At 55.9% G+C, this 16,901-nt stretch overlaps 2 protein-coding genes across 2 annotated transcripts in view; one reads left to right on the forward strand and one right to left on the reverse strand.

Annotated features, from left to right (window-relative positions):
* The first annotated feature begins 6 nt into the window (after window positions 1-6).
* LOC106000759 (transmembrane channel-like protein 6) lies at window positions 7-4,126 on the forward strand. Its single transcript, XM_013036017.1, has 8 exons — window positions 7-595; window positions 725-855; window positions 972-1,067; window positions 1,411-1,569; window positions 2,923-3,028; window positions 3,145-3,235; window positions 3,359-3,625; window positions 3,803-4,126. The coding sequence occupies exons 1-8, from the start codon at window positions 534-536 to the stop codon at window positions 3,995-3,997; spliced, it is 1,107 nt and encodes a 368-aa protein (XP_012891471.1). The 5' UTR covers window positions 7-533; the 3' UTR covers window positions 3,998-4,126.
* A 4,688-nt stretch (window positions 4,127-8,814) lies between these two features.
* The window catches only part of Tnrc6c (trinucleotide repeat containing 6C), a 75,664-nt gene continuing 67,577 nt past the window's right edge, over window positions 8,815-16,901 (reverse strand). The window contains exons 18-21 of the mRNA XM_013036380.1: window positions 12,916-13,110; window positions 12,003-12,073; window positions 10,225-10,364; window positions 8,815-9,499 (exon numbers count right to left, since the gene is read on the reverse strand). Of these exons, the coding sequence (XP_012891834.1) occupies window positions 9,139-9,499; window positions 10,225-10,364; window positions 12,003-12,073; window positions 12,916-13,110 (767 nt within the window). The 3' untranslated portion in view covers window positions 8,815-9,138. The remainder of the gene's footprint in view (window positions 9,500-10,224; window positions 10,365-12,002; window positions 12,074-12,915; window positions 13,111-16,901) is intronic.

Here is a 16,901-nt window from a genome sequence, read left to right on the forward strand (position 1 = left end):
GAGCCCGGACAAAGCGGGCTTGTGGGGCCGGCCCCTCCCCCGCAGCTGCCTGGACCTCGGCCCGCAGCCCGGACCGCTCTCGGCGCGGCTCCCACTGCTCAGGGCTGCCCCGCCTGGGTGGTGGCCTGGTAGGATTTCCTGCGGGAGGAAGCACTTTGGGGGTCACCGAAGGGCCACAGGGAAGGCCTTGGGGTTGACCTGACCCCCGCCCCCGGGAGGTGTCGGGGGCTGCACCCTGGAACTGGGGCCTGAAAGGGGCTGACATCCAGGAAGCAGATGGGGAACTGAGGCCCCACACCCTTCCTCCTCCTCCTCCTCTTCTTCCCCCTCTCCCCCCTGGCCTGGGCTGGCGAAAAGTTATTTTGGACCACTCCTGACCGGGTGGGGGCTGGGTGGGTGGCCCTGCAGTCCCCAGGGAGCCCGGGGCTGGATGGTTGTCTGTTTTGTCAGATGGGCGGCAGGAGGCCCCAGAGGCCGCGTCCAGGCCCTGAGCTGCTCTAGCACTGCAGACCTGCAGAGAGTGGACCGCAGACATGGCCCAGCCGCTGCCTTTAGTCCTCAACGCTCCCGAGAGGGAAGGGGAAGGGGAGCAAGAGTAAGTGCCCTGGGGCTGGGGGGCTGGGAGATGCCGGAGGCCGCACGCCCCCCCCCCAGCCTTCTAGAAAGGCCTGCGCTGCCCCAGTGAGCGCAGGAGCCTGGGTTTCCACGTCTGCTCCTCCTGCAGCCAGGAGCCCAGCCCTAATGAGGAGAGCGAAGTGCACGACTCCTTCCACCAGCTCATCCAAGAGCAGAGCCTGCGGGCAGCCGAGGAGGGGCTGGAGCTGCGGCCGCTCACCAGGACCCCGCGGGATCCAGGTGGGATGCTGGCGGAGTGTGGGCAGCCCCGAGGTTACCGGCCCTGCAGTGTGTAGGCCTGGGGCAGTGTGGGGTGGGTGAGCGAGATGTCCGGTAATCGAGCCTTCCTTATTTAGGCCATGCCCACCAGACCCTCCCGGGGCCCAATGGGGGCCCCGTCTACAGCGCGGCCACGCTCCGAGTCCTGGCCAGCATGCCCAGCCGCACCATTGGTAAGTGGGAGCTCTGCCCTTGTGCTCTCCTTGACCCGGCACTGGGGTTTCAGCAGGACGCCTGCGTGTGGTAGAGCCAGGCCTGTCCAGCTCTTGGCCACTCAGTCTGCCCAGAGGCCCGGCACCACCCCAGGCCAGCCTCCCTGGTGGTTAAAAATGACCTTGCGAGGCCTCGCAGAGGCCAGAATAAGCACTTAGAGCATGGTGGACCTAAGGCGTCCGGTAAAGGGCTTTCTTGGGTTTTGGTAAGGGCTGAGGTCTGGGAAAGTGTGGAGCAGAGAAGCATCATGAGAGGGAGGCCAGTGGGGCTTGGCCCCGGCCCCATGGCCACCTGCCTTCCTAGGCCGCAGCAGAGGAGCCATCATCTCCCAGTACTACAACCGCACGGTGAGACTGCGGCACCGGAGCAGCCGGCCGGTGCTGGGGAACGTGACGCGCTCTGCCCGCCCCAGCCTCCGCCTCTATGACCTAGAGCTGGACCCTGGGTCCCTGGAGGAGGACGGTGAGCACACAGGGAGGCGCTGGGGGCGTACCCTCCACAGGGATACTTAGGGACCAGGAGGTGGCAGAAGGTACTTGGTAGTCTGGTGCACCCACACCCCATCCTCCAGTACTGGGCAGCGGACCTCGGGGAGGCCCAAGCGTGGACTGGCGGTTGGTAGGCTCCTTGCAGCTCTTAAGAAACCCATGAAATTCATGGAGCCAAAGAAATGGGTAAGCAGGCCAGGAAAGCTGATAAGGACAGTGGGGAAGGGGCCCTGCAAGGATGTATACTAGGCTAGGGGCTGGTGGTTTGTCCCTGCAGTTGGGAGTCTGAGATAGAGAGGATCAAGGTTTGAGGTCAGCCGCAAAAAAGTAACGGTCTGGTATTGTGGCTTAGTGGTATAGTGCTCACCTAGCATGCATGAAGCCCTGGGTTCGATTTCTCAGTACCACATACACAGAAAAAGCCAGAAGTAGCTTTGTGGCTTTGGTGGTAGAGTGCTAGCCTTGAGCAAAAGAAGCTCAGGGATAGTGCACAGGCCCAGAGTTCAAGCCTCAGGACTGGGGAAAAAAAAACAAGACCTTCCTCCCCCTTCTCAACCAATAACTGGGTATAGTAGTATGCTCTTGTCATGGCAGCTACAGTAGGAAGCCTCAAGTAGGTAGATTATAGTCTAAGCACATGCCTGTACCAAGAACTGTGATCAGCACTCTACCACTAGGTAAACAGCACTGTCAGAGAGAGCGAGTGAGAAGGAGGGGACACTGGAGAGAGAAGAACGTGGGAGGGAGCCTGGGAGCCTGCTAGCCTGGAGGCTCTGGGAGGCCTCATGGAGAAAGTGCCTGGAGCAGAGGGGACATGTCCCCAGTCCACTCCTGGCTTGCCAGTGTGGGGGCCTCCCGTTGCTGGGCGCAGGGCGGGGCGGGGCGGGGCAGCGCCGGGACCAGGAGAATGTCTCAAGCGAATGCTCTCCATCTACTGGTCAGTCTGAGAAAGTTGGGATTAGAGTAAATGTTGGGGTCCTGGAGCTCTTTGTGATGAGTTCTGGGGTACCCTGCTGGTGAGAGGCAGCCCCTGGTTCAGATGATGGACCGGGCCGGGCCCTGCCTTCCTCTGCATCCTTGCGAGCTTGGTACAGCTAGGCCATGGTGGGGAGCTGGAGTTTTGGTGTTCCAGGAAGAGGCTGGGGACCTGATGGAGGGGGGAGGGTGGCTGGGGGTCGGGTGAGGGAGGACGGCGTGGACTGACACTAGTCCAGACCTGGCAGCCACCGTACGGGCAGAGGCCGCACACAGGCCTGGCCAGGCCTGCTGCAGGGTAGACGGTGGCCGTAGCTAGCCTGGACCCAACCAGCCTCCTTCCTGTTGGCAGAGAAGCGGAGCCTCCTGGTGAAGGAGCTCCAGGGCCTCTCGGTGGCCCAGCGGGACCACACGCTCCGGGGGATGCCCCTGAGCCTGGCTGAGAAGCGCTGGCTGCGGTAGGTGTCCACCGCTCTGTGCCCACCCAGCCCACTTCCACGGGCGGCCCGAGCCTGCTGGTGGGTGATGGAGCCGTGTCCCGACGGTCCAGGCACTGATCTGTCTCTGTCCCCAGAGAGGAGAGCTGCGCCTCTCGGGGGAAGCCGAGGGGCCGGCAGGGCCGTGGGGTGTCGTGCTGCAGCCGGCTCAGATACGCCTGTATCCTGGTAGGAGCCTGGGGGCGGGGGCGGGCAGCCCTCCTCCCTGCTGCCCTTCTGTGTGAGGGGCCCTCGGCCGGGCCCTGTGCTCCAGCCCTGGCGGACTGCGCCTGTCACTCTCACTGCCCACAGGGGCTGCACAGCCTGGGGCTGCTGCTGCTCTCCGGCCTGCACTACAGGCGCCCGTGGCACTACGCCTTGAAACAGATTGGCGGCCAGTTCGGCTCCAGCGTGCTCTCCTACTTCCTCTTCCTCAAGAAGCTCCTGGCCTTCAATGCCCTGCTGCTGCTACCGCTGCTGGCCTTCACCGTGGGCGTGCAGGCCGCCTTCCCACCGGCCCCGCCGGACCCATCCCGCCCCGCCGCTTCCTTCACCGGGCTGGAGCTCCTCACTGGCGGGGTGCGGGGGCCCCAGCCCCACCCTCCTCCTTCTCCTTCCCCCAGCAACCCCAGGTGGCCCTGGGTAGTTCTCCCAAATGTCTGCTGACCCTTTGCTTCTAACGGTCCCATGCTTGGGAGCCCTGGGGGGGGGCCTGGGTGGGGAAGGGGTGCCCTGACTGGCCTGGCCTCCTCGTAGGGCTGCTTCACCCACACTGTCATGTACTACGGGTACTACAGTAACACCACGCTGAACCAGCCGTGTGCCCCACCCCAGGATGGCAGCCAGTGCAGCGCCGGGGCAGGCAGCCTGCCCTACAGCATGCCCTTGGCCTACCTCTTCACTATCGGAGCAGCCTTCTTTATCACCTGCATCACGCTGGTGTACAGGTAGCTGACCTCTGACACGTGAGCACCATTCTGCCATCCATTACCTGTCCGTCAGTCTGTCAGTCCATACACACACCCATCCACCCATCGACCCATCCATCGACCCATCCATCTATCCATCCATCCATCCATCCATCCATCCATCCATCCACCCATCCACCCACCCATCCAGCCACACATCCATGCATCTGTTCACACACCCATCCATCCACACACCCATCCATCCATTACCCTGTCCATCCGTCCATCCACACATCCATCCATCCATCCATCCATCCATCTACACACCCATCCATCCATCCATCCACCCACTCATCCATCCACACATCCACGCTCACATCCATCCATCCATTCACACACCCATCCATCCGTTCACACACCCATCCATCCATTACCCTGTCTATCCATCCATCCACACACCCATCCATCCATCCATCTATCCGTCCATCCACACACCCATCCATCCATTACCCTGTCCATCCATCCACACACCCATCTATCCATTATCTTGTCCATTCATCCATCCACACATCCATCCATCCATCCGTCCATTACCCTGTCCATCCATCCATCTACACACCCATCTATTCATTCATCCACATATCCATCCATTCATCTACACACCCATCCATCCACCTATCTACATCCATCCATCTATCCATCCATTCATCTATCCACATACCTATCTACTCATCCATCCGTCATTCATCCACACACCCATCCATTCCTCCATCCATCCATCCATCAGTGCCTCTCTCATCCATTTACCCATTTATCTACTCTATCCATCCACTGTTCTACCTACTGATTCATCTGTCTGTCCATTCAACCACCTATCCATCTGTCCATAAATCCATCAATTCACCTACTTGTTCATACCTGTCATATACTTCCACCCACCACCTATTTATGTACCCATCCACCTGTTCATCCATCCATTTTTTTCATTGACAGGTCTATCCATTCATCTACCACTGTCTACCTGTACATCCATTTGTCCATTTTTTCACACGTCTATTTCCACCTCTCTACCCCTCATCTGTATTCATCCCCCCCCCCCCCCGACACACACACACTCATATACTCTTTTTTTTTTTTTTTTTGTCTGTTGTGAGCTCTGAGCCTGGTCCCCAGCTCTTCAGCTCAAGGCTAGCGCTCTACCACTTGAGCCATAGCACCACTTTTGGCTTTTTTTGCTTATGTGGTGCTGAGGAATCGAACCCAGGGCCTCAGGCATGCAAGGCAAGCGCTCTACCACTGAGCCACCTTCCCAGCCCCACCACCAACACTGTCTTTAGCACTGCCCCCCCTTTTTTTTTGCCTGTCCTAGGGCTTGAACTCAGGGCTGGGTGCTGTTCATGAGCTTTGCTTAAGGCTAGTGCACTACCATTTGAAATAGCTCCACATCCAGCTTTCTACTGGTTAATTGGAAATGAGGCTTCCAGGCTGGCTTTGAAGCATGACCCTCAGATCTGGCCTCTGATGCCTGTATGGGTGTGAGCCACCGATACCCGGCTAGCATCACTTTTGATTGGCAAATGATTCTACCAAGAGAGGGGGGGGGCGTGCGAGCGTGCCCGCGCACAGGAGCAGTTATTTGCAATCATTTGTAGTCAGCTTTACAAAGCTGTCACTGGATTGTGTGGGTGGTGGCTGTGAGGGTGAGGTTTCTGCCCCGACCTGGCCAGCACCACCCCTGCCTGGGGCTCCGGCTGCGGCCGCTGTGCCATCCAGACTTCCTGTGTTATCTTTCGGCATCTCCGTGGGCTCATGGGGGGGGGGGGCTGGGCGGGCTTGATCGGCTGGTGGCCTTGTATGTGGACTGTGACCTCCTGTCCCACTCTTGACTTTGGCTGCACACGTGGACCCTGTGCCTTCTTGGGGTTCTTCATAAGCTGGGGCAGATGCCCCTGGCCCAGGGGCTACAGAGGTTTCTGGGTGCTCTTGGCTTTCACTTCGTGCCAGCTATCAGAGGCTGGGCGCACTTCCCTCACCAAGTCCTCGGTGCAGCACTAGTGCCCATGGCTTTCATGGTCCATGCCAGGGCCTGGCACTGTCTGCATTCCACCGGCACACGCAGCTCATGGTGTCACCCAGCTCATCGTTTCCATCCGGAGCCAGGGCTTGCCAGCCACTTCCGCTTCCTCCTCAAGCCGTTCAGGCCCGTCTCTGCTTCCACCATCCACAAAAAGGCCGCTCTGGGCCTGCTGTTTCCTTCCTTCCAGGTACCGGGCCTCATGGCTCTCCTGCCTGCCCTGTCTTTGAACCGCGATGCTCTCATCTTGGCCTGAGTGGTCAGGATTACAGGCTTGAGCCGCTGGGGCCTAGCCTTGTGACTCTAACACCCACAGCAGGGCCTTGGAGAGAAGTGGTGGTCCTCAGTACACCCCGTGCCCCTGCCCTGCTGCCCTGGCCACGCTGGTTCTCATGAGGGCTGTGGGCCGAGCGGGGGTGGGGGTGGGCGCGCTCCTGTGCCTCTCAGTGACCATTACAAGTTTTAACATAGTAACAGAGAAGCACATGATACAAGTCAGCCAGGATTCTGTGCAGACTGCATCCACACAAGCTGTGAGGACATCACAAAAGGGAATTGTGTTCCAGTAGGACAACTCCCCTAAAAATGATCAGTCTGTCTTTGAAAAAAAAAAAAAACACATCTGAATAGCCAAGAAAAATTGCAATTTATTTAAGATTTCAACAGAGCGTTGTAGTTTTGAAAGCAACTTTCGGTGCGTGTTCAACAATCACATTCTATGAGAAGAAACATTAAGAGTCACAAACTTGTTTATCTCAGAGCCACAGACAAATTCAAAATAAAAGTGGGGTGGGGGGGAGGAGGAAAAACAAACCAAACCCCAAACAAGCAGATCCTTTACGTCTAGCCCCAAATTTCAAACCACGAGTTATCTACAACTCAGTGCTGAATGGCGGCGTGGTGGCTGTGTGGTGCACACATGCGTACACGCCCATCTGGTGCACACACACACAAACACACACACAGGTCTGCGTACATCACAAAAACAGAATGCACGTATTGGCAATGAGATGGGATCACTGAGGGCCTGTTCAGCTAGATACACTATAGACTTGAGAAAAAAAGTCGAACCCAGTTTGTGCATAGTTCATGATCCTCTATAAAACCAGCTTTTGTTGATCTGCAATCTTGCAGGACTTCTTTTTTTTTTGCTTTTTTTTGTTTTTGTTTTGATAAAACCATTAAAAAGCTAATTAAAAAAGAGTGTAATGCACAAGAACCCTGGCCAGGGTGGGCAGGGAGCACAATGTTCGTATATTTTTAAACATACTCGAGGGCATGTCCTTCCATTGTCTTTCTTCCTTGTAAAACAATCAGAACATCGATCATTTTAAAACATAAAGCAATTTTTAATATATAAAGCACTCTTCAAACATCTATTTCTTTTGAGTCCATTATTTGGTAAATATGTAACTGCTACACATTAGAGATTAGGTATTTTTCTTCTTTGTGGTTTTTTTCCTCTTTTTTTCTTTTTCTCTTTTTTTTCCTTTTTTCCTTTTTTAAAATAACATCTTCAGTGCTAGGAGTTGGGTTTAAAAATACATGAAATGGCGTGGAGCTGCCTCGGGGCCCTGGCTTTCCTGAGAGCGCCCGGCTCGTGCCTTGTCACCCGAGGGCGTCGGCAGAGTCCAGATGACGGCCGGCCGGGACAGCACTGCCCGGTCCCAGAGCCCGGAAGTAACGTATCTGCATTCTGAAAATAGGGTTCTTTACGACGGAAGTCTTTTTTTTTTAATTCCTTTTTATTTTATTTTTTAAATGTTAAAGTCTGAAGGAGAAAAAAGGTCTGTAAACAGGTGGAGCCAACCCCGGCTCCGCCGAGAGCAGTCATCACCGCGTCCAAGTGCTCGCCCGCACCCCGTGCGGCCGGAGCCCGCGCGCTGCGAGGATCTATGGCCACACTTCAGCAACAGTTCTTCTCTAACTTTATATTCCACATGGAAATGGTGCAATACTCTGGTAATAATTTTCTTGCATTAGTCCACGATAAAAAGCTGCTAAAGGTAGATATACATATTATTTTTCCAGAGATATACACTGTAACTTTAGACGCATAACAGAGTCCTTGAGTAAACATTTACACATGAATTGTCGCCGCCCTGTCCCGTGAGTTCTCTACATGTTTAGGATTAGCTAAAGGAAGGGCAAGGACACCTCAGTGCAAAGTTAGATGCTAATAACAATAACAACAACAACAACAGACATTTGACCAATGCGCCAAAAAAAGCATATACTGAGTAGGAGGAGAACCCAGATGAATCCCTCACACACTGTCAACACACACACAGGAACCGCATACCGTGCAGAAGCACGCACAGACATGCAGTTTCACACACACACACATGCGCACGCACGCACACATAGGCTATGAGCTTAGAAACTTTTCCTAGAGCCTGTTTCTGTGTACTGTTGTCAACCTGGAAGTGTAGAATTAGACTTAGAAAGTGTTCACATTTCATTATTGGCCTGCTGGATTCAAGTATTTGCATGTTTGATATGTCTTTTTTTTTAACTTTTAAAAAATATTTTTTGGGATAAAAAATGACATGAAAAAGTAATGGAACAAGGGTCATGGAACAAGGGCAATGTGCATAGGCGGGTCCAGGGCCCCGTGCCGTGCCGCAGCTCCGCCCCAGCCACAGCTGCCGCCCCGCCCCGCCCCGCCCCGCCCCGCCCCTCCACCTCTGGTAATGTGCATAATCATCACAGGCTCACTTTAAATAGGCTTCTCGTCCCTTTCCCTCCCTCCCTCCCTCCCTCCCTCCCTCCCTCCAGCCCGCCCCCATGATAAAATAACCCTTTCCAGCCCACAATCTGAAAAGTGCCCTTCATGATAGAACTATTCTAAGCAGCTTTTATACTTAAAACTCAAAACGACAACACACTGTACGAACGTGAGACGACACAAAATCAAAAGCTATGAGGAGCGTCCTGCGGGGCGGCGGCCTGCTGTTCCCACAGTTCTCAGGCCGCGGCCATGGCGTCTTCACAACTGGACAGAGGTACTCGAAAGAGGCGCGTGGCCACCCTGGGCCATGGTGCCGGGCTGGCAGGGCTGCGCTCCTCCTCACTGGTGGGCCGCTAGGCCCAGCTCTCCTCCTGGCGCCCTAGATGGACTCCCCGCTGAGCAGGTCCCCGGGCAGCAGCGTGTTCAGCGGGGTGGGGCTGCCGATCACCCTGCCGTCGTCAGTGCTAGGCGGCCCCCACAGGCTGCTAGAATACTGGGGCACCCCACCCCAGAGCAGGTCACTGCTCCCTTTGCCACCCAGGCACGGGGTGTTCCAGTGGGCAGTGTCGCCGCGCACCAGGCTGTGGGTACTGCCCGAGGCGCCCAGCCTTGACTGGCCACTCCCGCCGCTCGGCTGCCAGCTGGAGGTGGGCGGCAGGGCCTGGCCCTGGGCCAGGAACCGATTCACTTCCTCTTCACTGGCGAACTCGGCCAAGATAGTGGTGTTCCCCAGCACACACCTGCAACACAGAGGTCACGGGAGGTCAGGTGAGCGAGCCCGAGTCCGAGGCACTGCCACCATGAGAGGGCAGCCAAGGGCGATAAGCTGCGGCTCCCCACACACGCCTGGGGCTGGGCTGGGGCTGGGCGGGGGCAGGCGCCCACTCTGACAGGCTCGGTGTGGGGGTGTGGGGTGCATGCTTGCTTCAGTGCACCACTAAGACGGGGGATGGTTCAGCGGCAGAGTAGCCTGTCTCCTGGGCTAAACACGGGAGCGGGGTGGGTTTGTGGGGGAGTTCATGTCCTGGTCTCGTGCCGGCTCAGCTCAAGGGACCTTCCTGGCAGGCCCACTTCACCAGTGTGGGCCCCTTTGCCTAACCTTGCCGGCCACATGGGGCGTGTCTCTCCGTGCTATTGGGGTGGGTGGGGGGGGGCTCTTGTTTTGGTCACAGATGGCCCCAGGTGCGCTGGGGAGCTTCTCCTAAGGAGGGAGCCGCCACGGAAACAGCACACTCATGGAGGATGAGCTCCACGCGCTCGTTCGGATGCTCAGTCCTAGCCCCGGGTCTGGGAAGCGGCTGCGCTGGAGACAAGAGTCCCAGAGATGAGACATTAAGGGAACTCCACACGCCTGCCTGGTGCTTACAAGCCGAGTCTCCAGACTGCGAGGTGACGCACCTCTAGCAGCTGGGGTGCCTGGCCGGAGGCCTCAAGCCCCCCACCCTCAGGGCGGCTGAGAACTCACATGTGCAGGGACTTCTGGGCCTTGGCAGCCTCCTCCTTGGAGCTGTAGCGGACCACGGCATTGCCTTGCGTGAGGTTCAGGTGGAATGTGACCAGGGGCCCGTGCTGCAGGCACAGCGTCCGCAGGGTGGAGCCGTCGATCTGGGGGGGGGGGAAGCACAGGCACCGCCTTCCTGAGCTCTCTACCACAGCACCCCCATCGGCAGGGAACGCTGGTGCATGCGCACTAATCTCCAGTGGCTGTCTGGGGCCAGGCACACACCTAGTGGGGGATCCTTCAGTCCCGTCACCAGTCAGAATCAGGTGGCGGAAGGGCAAAGCTCTGGTTCCTGCTCTGCCCCCCCCTGGCCGGAGCTTGTTCCATGGCGCCCGTGGTTTGCACAGGGCACTGGGCCTGAGGCCTTGCGGACGGCCCCTGGCCTGTGGTAGTGTAAGGGGAACAGCCAAGTCATTTTTTTCTCAAGGTACTGGGGTCTGAAGTTAGGGTCTCATGTTTGGAGACAGGGACGCCGGCCCTTTTGGCTCATTACCGTTTCTTTTTAGCACATGGCACAGCGGGGCTCTTGGAGGCATTTCTCTGCATGCGTACAATGCATTTCATCAGCCTCCTCTGTTACCCCCAACACAACGCCGGTAGTTTCACTCTTTTGTTTTCATACCTGTAGACTGTCAATCAGTATCTCCTCTTTCACTCTCCTTAGCTCAGCCCTTCCCCCAGCAATGTAGCTCTAGTTGTTTTTGAGCTAGGGTCTTGTATTTCATCCAGGCTGGACTATGATTCTATATATGCTTCCTGCTGCATGCAGCAGGACCGAGAGGCACACCCACCATGCTCTCTGTTGCTGCTGAGATGGGGGGCTCTTGTGAACTTTTTGGAACTGGGATCCTTCTACTATCCACATCACCACTCTCAGCTCTTGGTTGAGATGGGGTCTTGCTAACATTCTCCCTGCTGGGTTGGCCCTGAACAGTGATCTTCCCAGTCTCTCCCTCCAAAGAGCCTGGATTACAGGCATAACCACCATTGCCTGGGTTATAGGCATAAAACACCATCACCGGGGTTACAGGCATAAAGCATTATCATCTGATTCCGAAGCTTTTTTTTTTTAAATTCTGGGCCCTTTGAATTTGCTAGGAAGGTGCTCTACTGAACCACACAGATTCTTTGGCAACACTGGAGATTTGAACTCATGGCCTCATGCATTCTACGCTAGTGGAGGCATGCCTCCAGCCCTAGTTTTCACTGGTTATGTTTGAGATTAAGGTCTCACATCCTGCCCAGGCTTGTGCCTGGATCTCAATCTGCCTGGGATGACAGGCGTGTATTGCCCTACCCAGCTTCTTCCTTGATGGAGTCCCATGGGCTTTTTTTTTTTTTTTGCCAGGCTGGACTGGCCATATGATCCTGCACTCTCACCTCCCACGCAACTAGCTGCACTCTCACCTTCCACGTAACTAGGGCTATGGCAGGAGCCACAGGACGCCCAGCTCCATGTCACTCTTGAATGGACAATTATATCGTAGGAAATTCTGTTTACAAAGGTAATTTTTTTCAGCCCCAAAGGGTAAATGAACAACTCAGAACAGGCTAAGTTCATCGGGATGTCTGCTTCTTGCTGCCTGCACTCTATTCTGTAACTCACAAATCCAATGTTTGTGGGCCCTGAACAGAGGCCCCAGGACAGGCATCTGCTCCAGGGGTGGAGCAACACCTTCTGGGCCATGTCTGGTGCCCTGGGGGCGCCGCAGCACCCTTCTCCCGCCGCGCCGGTGCTGTACCTGGGGTGTGAGGTTGCGCAGGACGAGCCAGCTGCTTGTTCTTCCTGAGGTGTCAGTACTCCAAGCAGAACCTGTGTGAAGGCCCAGAGGACAGGAACTCAGTTGACAGGCCCTGTGGGAGCCAGGAGCCATGCTCCTGCTGTCTAACCCCAGCATCGCTGACAGACCCACACCTCACGGTGCCCACAGGCTCTACCACGGCCTGGGGACCCCGCCTCAGCCCAGGACGACCCAGCTGTGCCCTTTGAGGGGTAGGTGCAACGGGACAGGCAAGGGCCACTGGGAAAGTTCTGGTCTCTACTGCAGCCTGTCTCACCCCCATTCAGAATCAAAGGACTACACTTCTGCTTGCTCATGAAACAAGTGTTGTTCTAGAATGTTCTACCTGTAGCTCTGTGAAGCCTTCAGTGCCCTAAGTCCTCAGTGCCTGGCTTTTCTCCCTCATGTTAGCCCACAGGGCTGTGGCAGCACAGCAGCGTTCTCTGCAGGCTGCCGGGCTGAGTTACTTACTGGCCTGGAAAGCCCTGACGCTCCGATAGAATCTTGTGGAGAAGCAAAGACAAGAGAAACAAGGCCCTGCGTTGGCTGAGGGGGGCAGAGTACCGATGCGCGTGGCAGCAATCCCCTGGCCCAGAGCAGAGCCTCTGGGAGCGCACGCCCAGGGCTGACCCCGCCGGCTCTGGCTAGGTCAGCCAAGGCCCTGCCAGTCCAGGGAGCTGCTTACAGGCAGGAGCTGCCGTGTGCTTTCTTGTGGTAGAAGAAGGGGTCAGCTAGTGATAAAATGGAGAGACCCAGCCTAAGATTAGTGGTCTCATCCCTTCCTCACTTTGGGCAATGAACATCTGCCCCGAGGGCCGAGCCTCAGCAGCTTGGAGGGTCCTGTGCCCATGGCAAGACAGGAGGAAGAACTTACCCGAGGAGTAGGAGCTGGTCCAGCCGAGAGGGCTAGCACCCCAGGTGGAGGAAGGCTTGGGATTAGCTAACCCTGGAGGGGGCCTGGTAGGTGCAGTAGTGTTTCTGGGCACCTTCCACAGCTCGTGAGACAGGGAAGCTTGCGTGTGGGAGGCTGGGCCAGAGGACCAGGTTGACTTAATGTCCGACAGCTTACCTAGAAGACAGACAATGGAAAGAACATGTGCATCTGCAGCCTGGGAGGAGGGGCCGCTGGCCCTGGGAGGGGCAGCAGATGCCTCCAACATCACAGACTGGAGGAAAAACACCAGCAAAGTGACCCAAAGGGAGGCCCACAGTGCACTCCGTGTTTTTGTAATTCCTTTTCTTTCCTTTTTTGGGTTTTACAGAGACTGTGTTGCACAGGCTGGCTTCAAAATGCAGGGCTCAGGCAATCCTCCCGAGAAGCTGAGACTAGAGGTGTGTACCACTGTGCCCAGCCACATTCTCTTTAATTTCTGCTCAAAGATGCAGTCTGTACGTCTAGCACAGGCCATGCCATGTCAGTGCTTCTGACGCATCCTCAACCAGGTGAACTTTGTCATAAGAAAACAAGCTTTGAAGTTTAATCTTATTTTTTTTGGCAGCACTGGGGTTTGAACTCAGGGCCCCACATTAACCAGGAAGGCACTCCACCATTTAAGTCACGTCTCCAGCCTTTTTGCTCCAGTTATTCTCTGAGATAGGATCTCTCTTCTGCCAGGGCTGGCCTGGAAGTGCTATCTTTCTTATCTCTGCCTTCCGCATAGCTAGGATGACAGGTATCAGCTATGGAGTTCAGGTACTGGTTGAGATGGGAGTCTAACTAAGGTTTTTGCCCTGGCTGGCCTCAAACTACAATTCTCCCAATCTCAGACTCCCAAGTAACTGGGTGGCTAGCGTACCATCATGCTCTGCTATTGGTTAGGAAGAGTGTCTCACACTTTTCTGCCTAGCTGGCCTCAAACCACAAGCTTTGCCATCTCCCCCTCTTCAATGGGTAGGAGTCTAAGTGTGAACCACTGGCACTTGGTCAAGAAGCTCAATCTTCAGACCAGCTCAGCAGGCAGTACAGATCAGAGCGGTGTCTTTCTACACAAGCACCCTCTCCAGCAGCCACTGTAATTGCCAACGGTTCTAGAGATGCCCCTGCCCACCATACCCCACATGGATGCAGCTGAGTGTACTAACAGGCAGCAGATGCAATGTATTAGGGGGAAAAAAAAACAACCAAAACCCTAATTATAACCATCACCCCATCTATTCTCAGTCCCCTGCAGGACGGAACTGTGGTGGCACAGAGCTTGGCTGGAAAGGAATGCAGCTCAGTGAACGAGCACTGGATTTGGAAAGGGCATCAATGGCTAGAAAGAAAATAATCCGTCTCATTCCTTCTTTAGCACCACACTATAAACAACATCAAAGCTGTCCTGGCGTGACGAGACTTCTTAAGAAGAGAATACTTGGATACAACTTAGGTGTAGCTCAGGGCAGCACACTGGCTTAAAAGCACATGGATGGGAAGAGAAGGCTTCACAGGTGAGCTTCGTGCTTGTGTGTATGCTCACGTCATGTCCTTAAGAGTTTCAGACTCAAATTCCTTTGGACCTTTTTTTTTTTTTGGGTGCCGGGGACCAAACCCAGGGCCCTGCACATACTGGGAAAACCCTGTGCCACTGAGTCCTGTCCTCAGCCTTTGGGTTGAGAATGGGTTTCACTGTGTAAGCCAGACTGGCCTTGAGTCTATCAGTCAGTGAGCTTGTGATCCTCCTGTCTCAGCCTCCTGAGTAAGAGGACATGTGACCCCTATGCTGGGCGTCTCTGGAGTTTCGTTGTTGTGTCAGTCATGGGGTTTGAACTCAGGGCCTGGGCACTGTCCCTGAGCACTTTTGCTCAAGGACAGTGCCACAGCTGGTGGTTACTTTCCTGACCAGGCTGGCTTTGAACTGTGATCCTCAGATCTTAGCCTCCTGAGCAACTAGGATTATAGATAGGTGTGAGCCACTGGTGCCGCTCCTCTGGAGTTTTTGTGACAAGTGTCCCGAGTCTGAAGGACTTGTGTGGTCTGCAGGAGTACAGGTGCATCCGGTACCACACTGACCCGAGGAGTGGAACATGGTACCCCGGGGGTGCTGCCGGTGGGCAAGGGGATCTGCCGGCCTCTGCCCCGACAGCATGCCCAGGTAACAGCAAGTTCCAGGCTAAAGTCTCACAAACTCACTGTCTTCCCGCTAGGTCTGCACATGGCGTGAGGAGATTCACCTCCAGGCTGCAAGGGTCCAGCAGCTGTGCTGGCAAGGCCCCCACTCAGCACCTCACCTCACAGCCTTCCAGCTGACAACAGGGCTCAGGGACTGGCAGGAAAAGCTGGGCCTATCATGATTGCTTGGGGAAAGAAAGAAAACGCTACCTGCACGAGGAGGCCCGACCATACCTGCAGCGCTGGGCGCGGGCGCAATGCTGCTCAACGAGCCGCTGCAGCCGGAGGCACTGAGCGGCCAGGCACTGGAGGAAGGCAGCGCGGCGTTCTGAGAGCATGGTGGGGAGGACCCTGCAGAACCAAACACGGCACTAAGAGAGGGGCAGCAGGCGTGTGGTGAGCAGCTCTTAGAGTGAGGGGCTCGGCACGCCAGCCTCTTCCTGAGCAGCCGCTGCTGGGGAAGCCTGGACAGAGCTGTAGCATGGGGAGGAAGTAGGAGTCCCCCTTGGTCTGAGTCCTGCAGCCCGTTAGAGAGGCCTGCACCAGATCTTCTAGAAATTCCAGCGGGCTGAGGTGGCACAGGGCAGGCACTGGCTAATGCCAAGTTAAGTCACCGGGGGAGAGGATTGCCATTGGCTGGTCTAACACAACTGAAGGACCACGGTGACTTACCTTTCCAAGAAGGATAAAAACGCAAACAAAGGGCGACCTCCCTCATCCTTTCATAGCCACAGGATGTGTCAAGCTTTTCAATATGAGTTTAGCCACAGCACCGAGAGTGCTCTTGCGAGGCAGAGGAGTAGTGTAGGCCTGCCTCCAGGAGCTGGGTGTGGGAGCTCAGGCCTCCAGTCCTGTGCCCCAGCCCTGCCCATGAGGCCTGGCTGGCCCTGGCCTGTCACTCTCTCACACGCCTGAAAGACACTAAGCTGCTGTGGCACATCGGGTGGAGGAGAGGTGACAGTCTGGTCAGAAGCAGGGCACCAGAGCTTCTAACTTGGGGCATGCGCACAGCTGGGCTGTCTAGCTCACTACTACACACACCTTCTGGAGCTCTGGGTGGTGCCTGGCAGGCATGCAGGCAGCGTGGCCTCCTGGCTGCCCATGCCCACAGCACCTCACATCCCCACCCCCAGGGCTAGTCCCTATCAGAACACCACATGGCTTCAATTTAAAAGGCCGCAGGCTTCCCCGACAGCCTCAAGCCTCAGTTGCCTTTCTCTCATTTACCCCACCATACCACAGTCAGTACGCAAGATCCCAGGCCATGCTCCGCTGGCCCTGGGTGGTGTTTCCTTTTGCTTATGTGGTGCTGAGGAATCGAACCCAGGGCCTCAGGCATGCAAGGTAAGCGCTCTACCACTGAGCCACCTTCCCAGCCCCGTTGTTTCCTTGTTAACGATTAATAGCAGGGTGAAATCTTGTTCACAGAAGCAGTTTCCCTTCCAGACCATAACAGACGCTGCACAGCAGCCTCCACCGTGCTCCTCCTCGGCACTTGCTTCTCAGGTTCAATCTGAAGTAGCATCTAGCAAGACTGGGCTGATGGAGACACTTTCTCCCGGGCACGCTACCAATGAGCTATGCACTCAGATTTTCTTTCTTTGCTTTTTTTTATGTGTGTGTGTTGGTTTTTTGTTTTTTTTTTTTGGGTCCAGTCATGGGGCCTGAACTCTGGGCCTGGGAGCTGTCCCTCAGCTCTTCAGCTCAAGGCTAGCACTCTACCACTTGAGCCACAGCGCCACTTCCGGCTTTTTTCTTTTTGCTTATGT

This window comes from Dipodomys ordii, unplaced genomic scaffold (genome assembly GCF_000151885.1).
Source record: "Dipodomys ordii isolate 6190 unplaced genomic scaffold, Dord_2.0 Scaffold7, whole genome shotgun sequence".
NCBI classification, from domain to species: domain Eukaryota; kingdom Metazoa; phylum Chordata; class Mammalia; order Rodentia; family Heteromyidae; genus Dipodomys; species Dipodomys ordii.

Coding starts and splice junctions, on each gene's coding strand:
- LOC106000759 (XM_013036017.1), top strand. CDS start 534: ATGGCCCAGCCGCTGCCTTTAGTCCTCAACGCTCCCGAGAGGGAAGGG. Junction 3,029..3,144: donor GCTGAGAAGCGCTGGCTGCG/GTAGGTGTCCAC, acceptor CTCTGTCCCCAG/AGAGGAGAGCTGCGCCTCTC. Junction 3,236..3,358: donor TCAGATACGCCTGTATCCTG/GTAGGAGCCTGG, acceptor CACTGCCCACAG/GGGCTGCACAGCCTGGGGCT.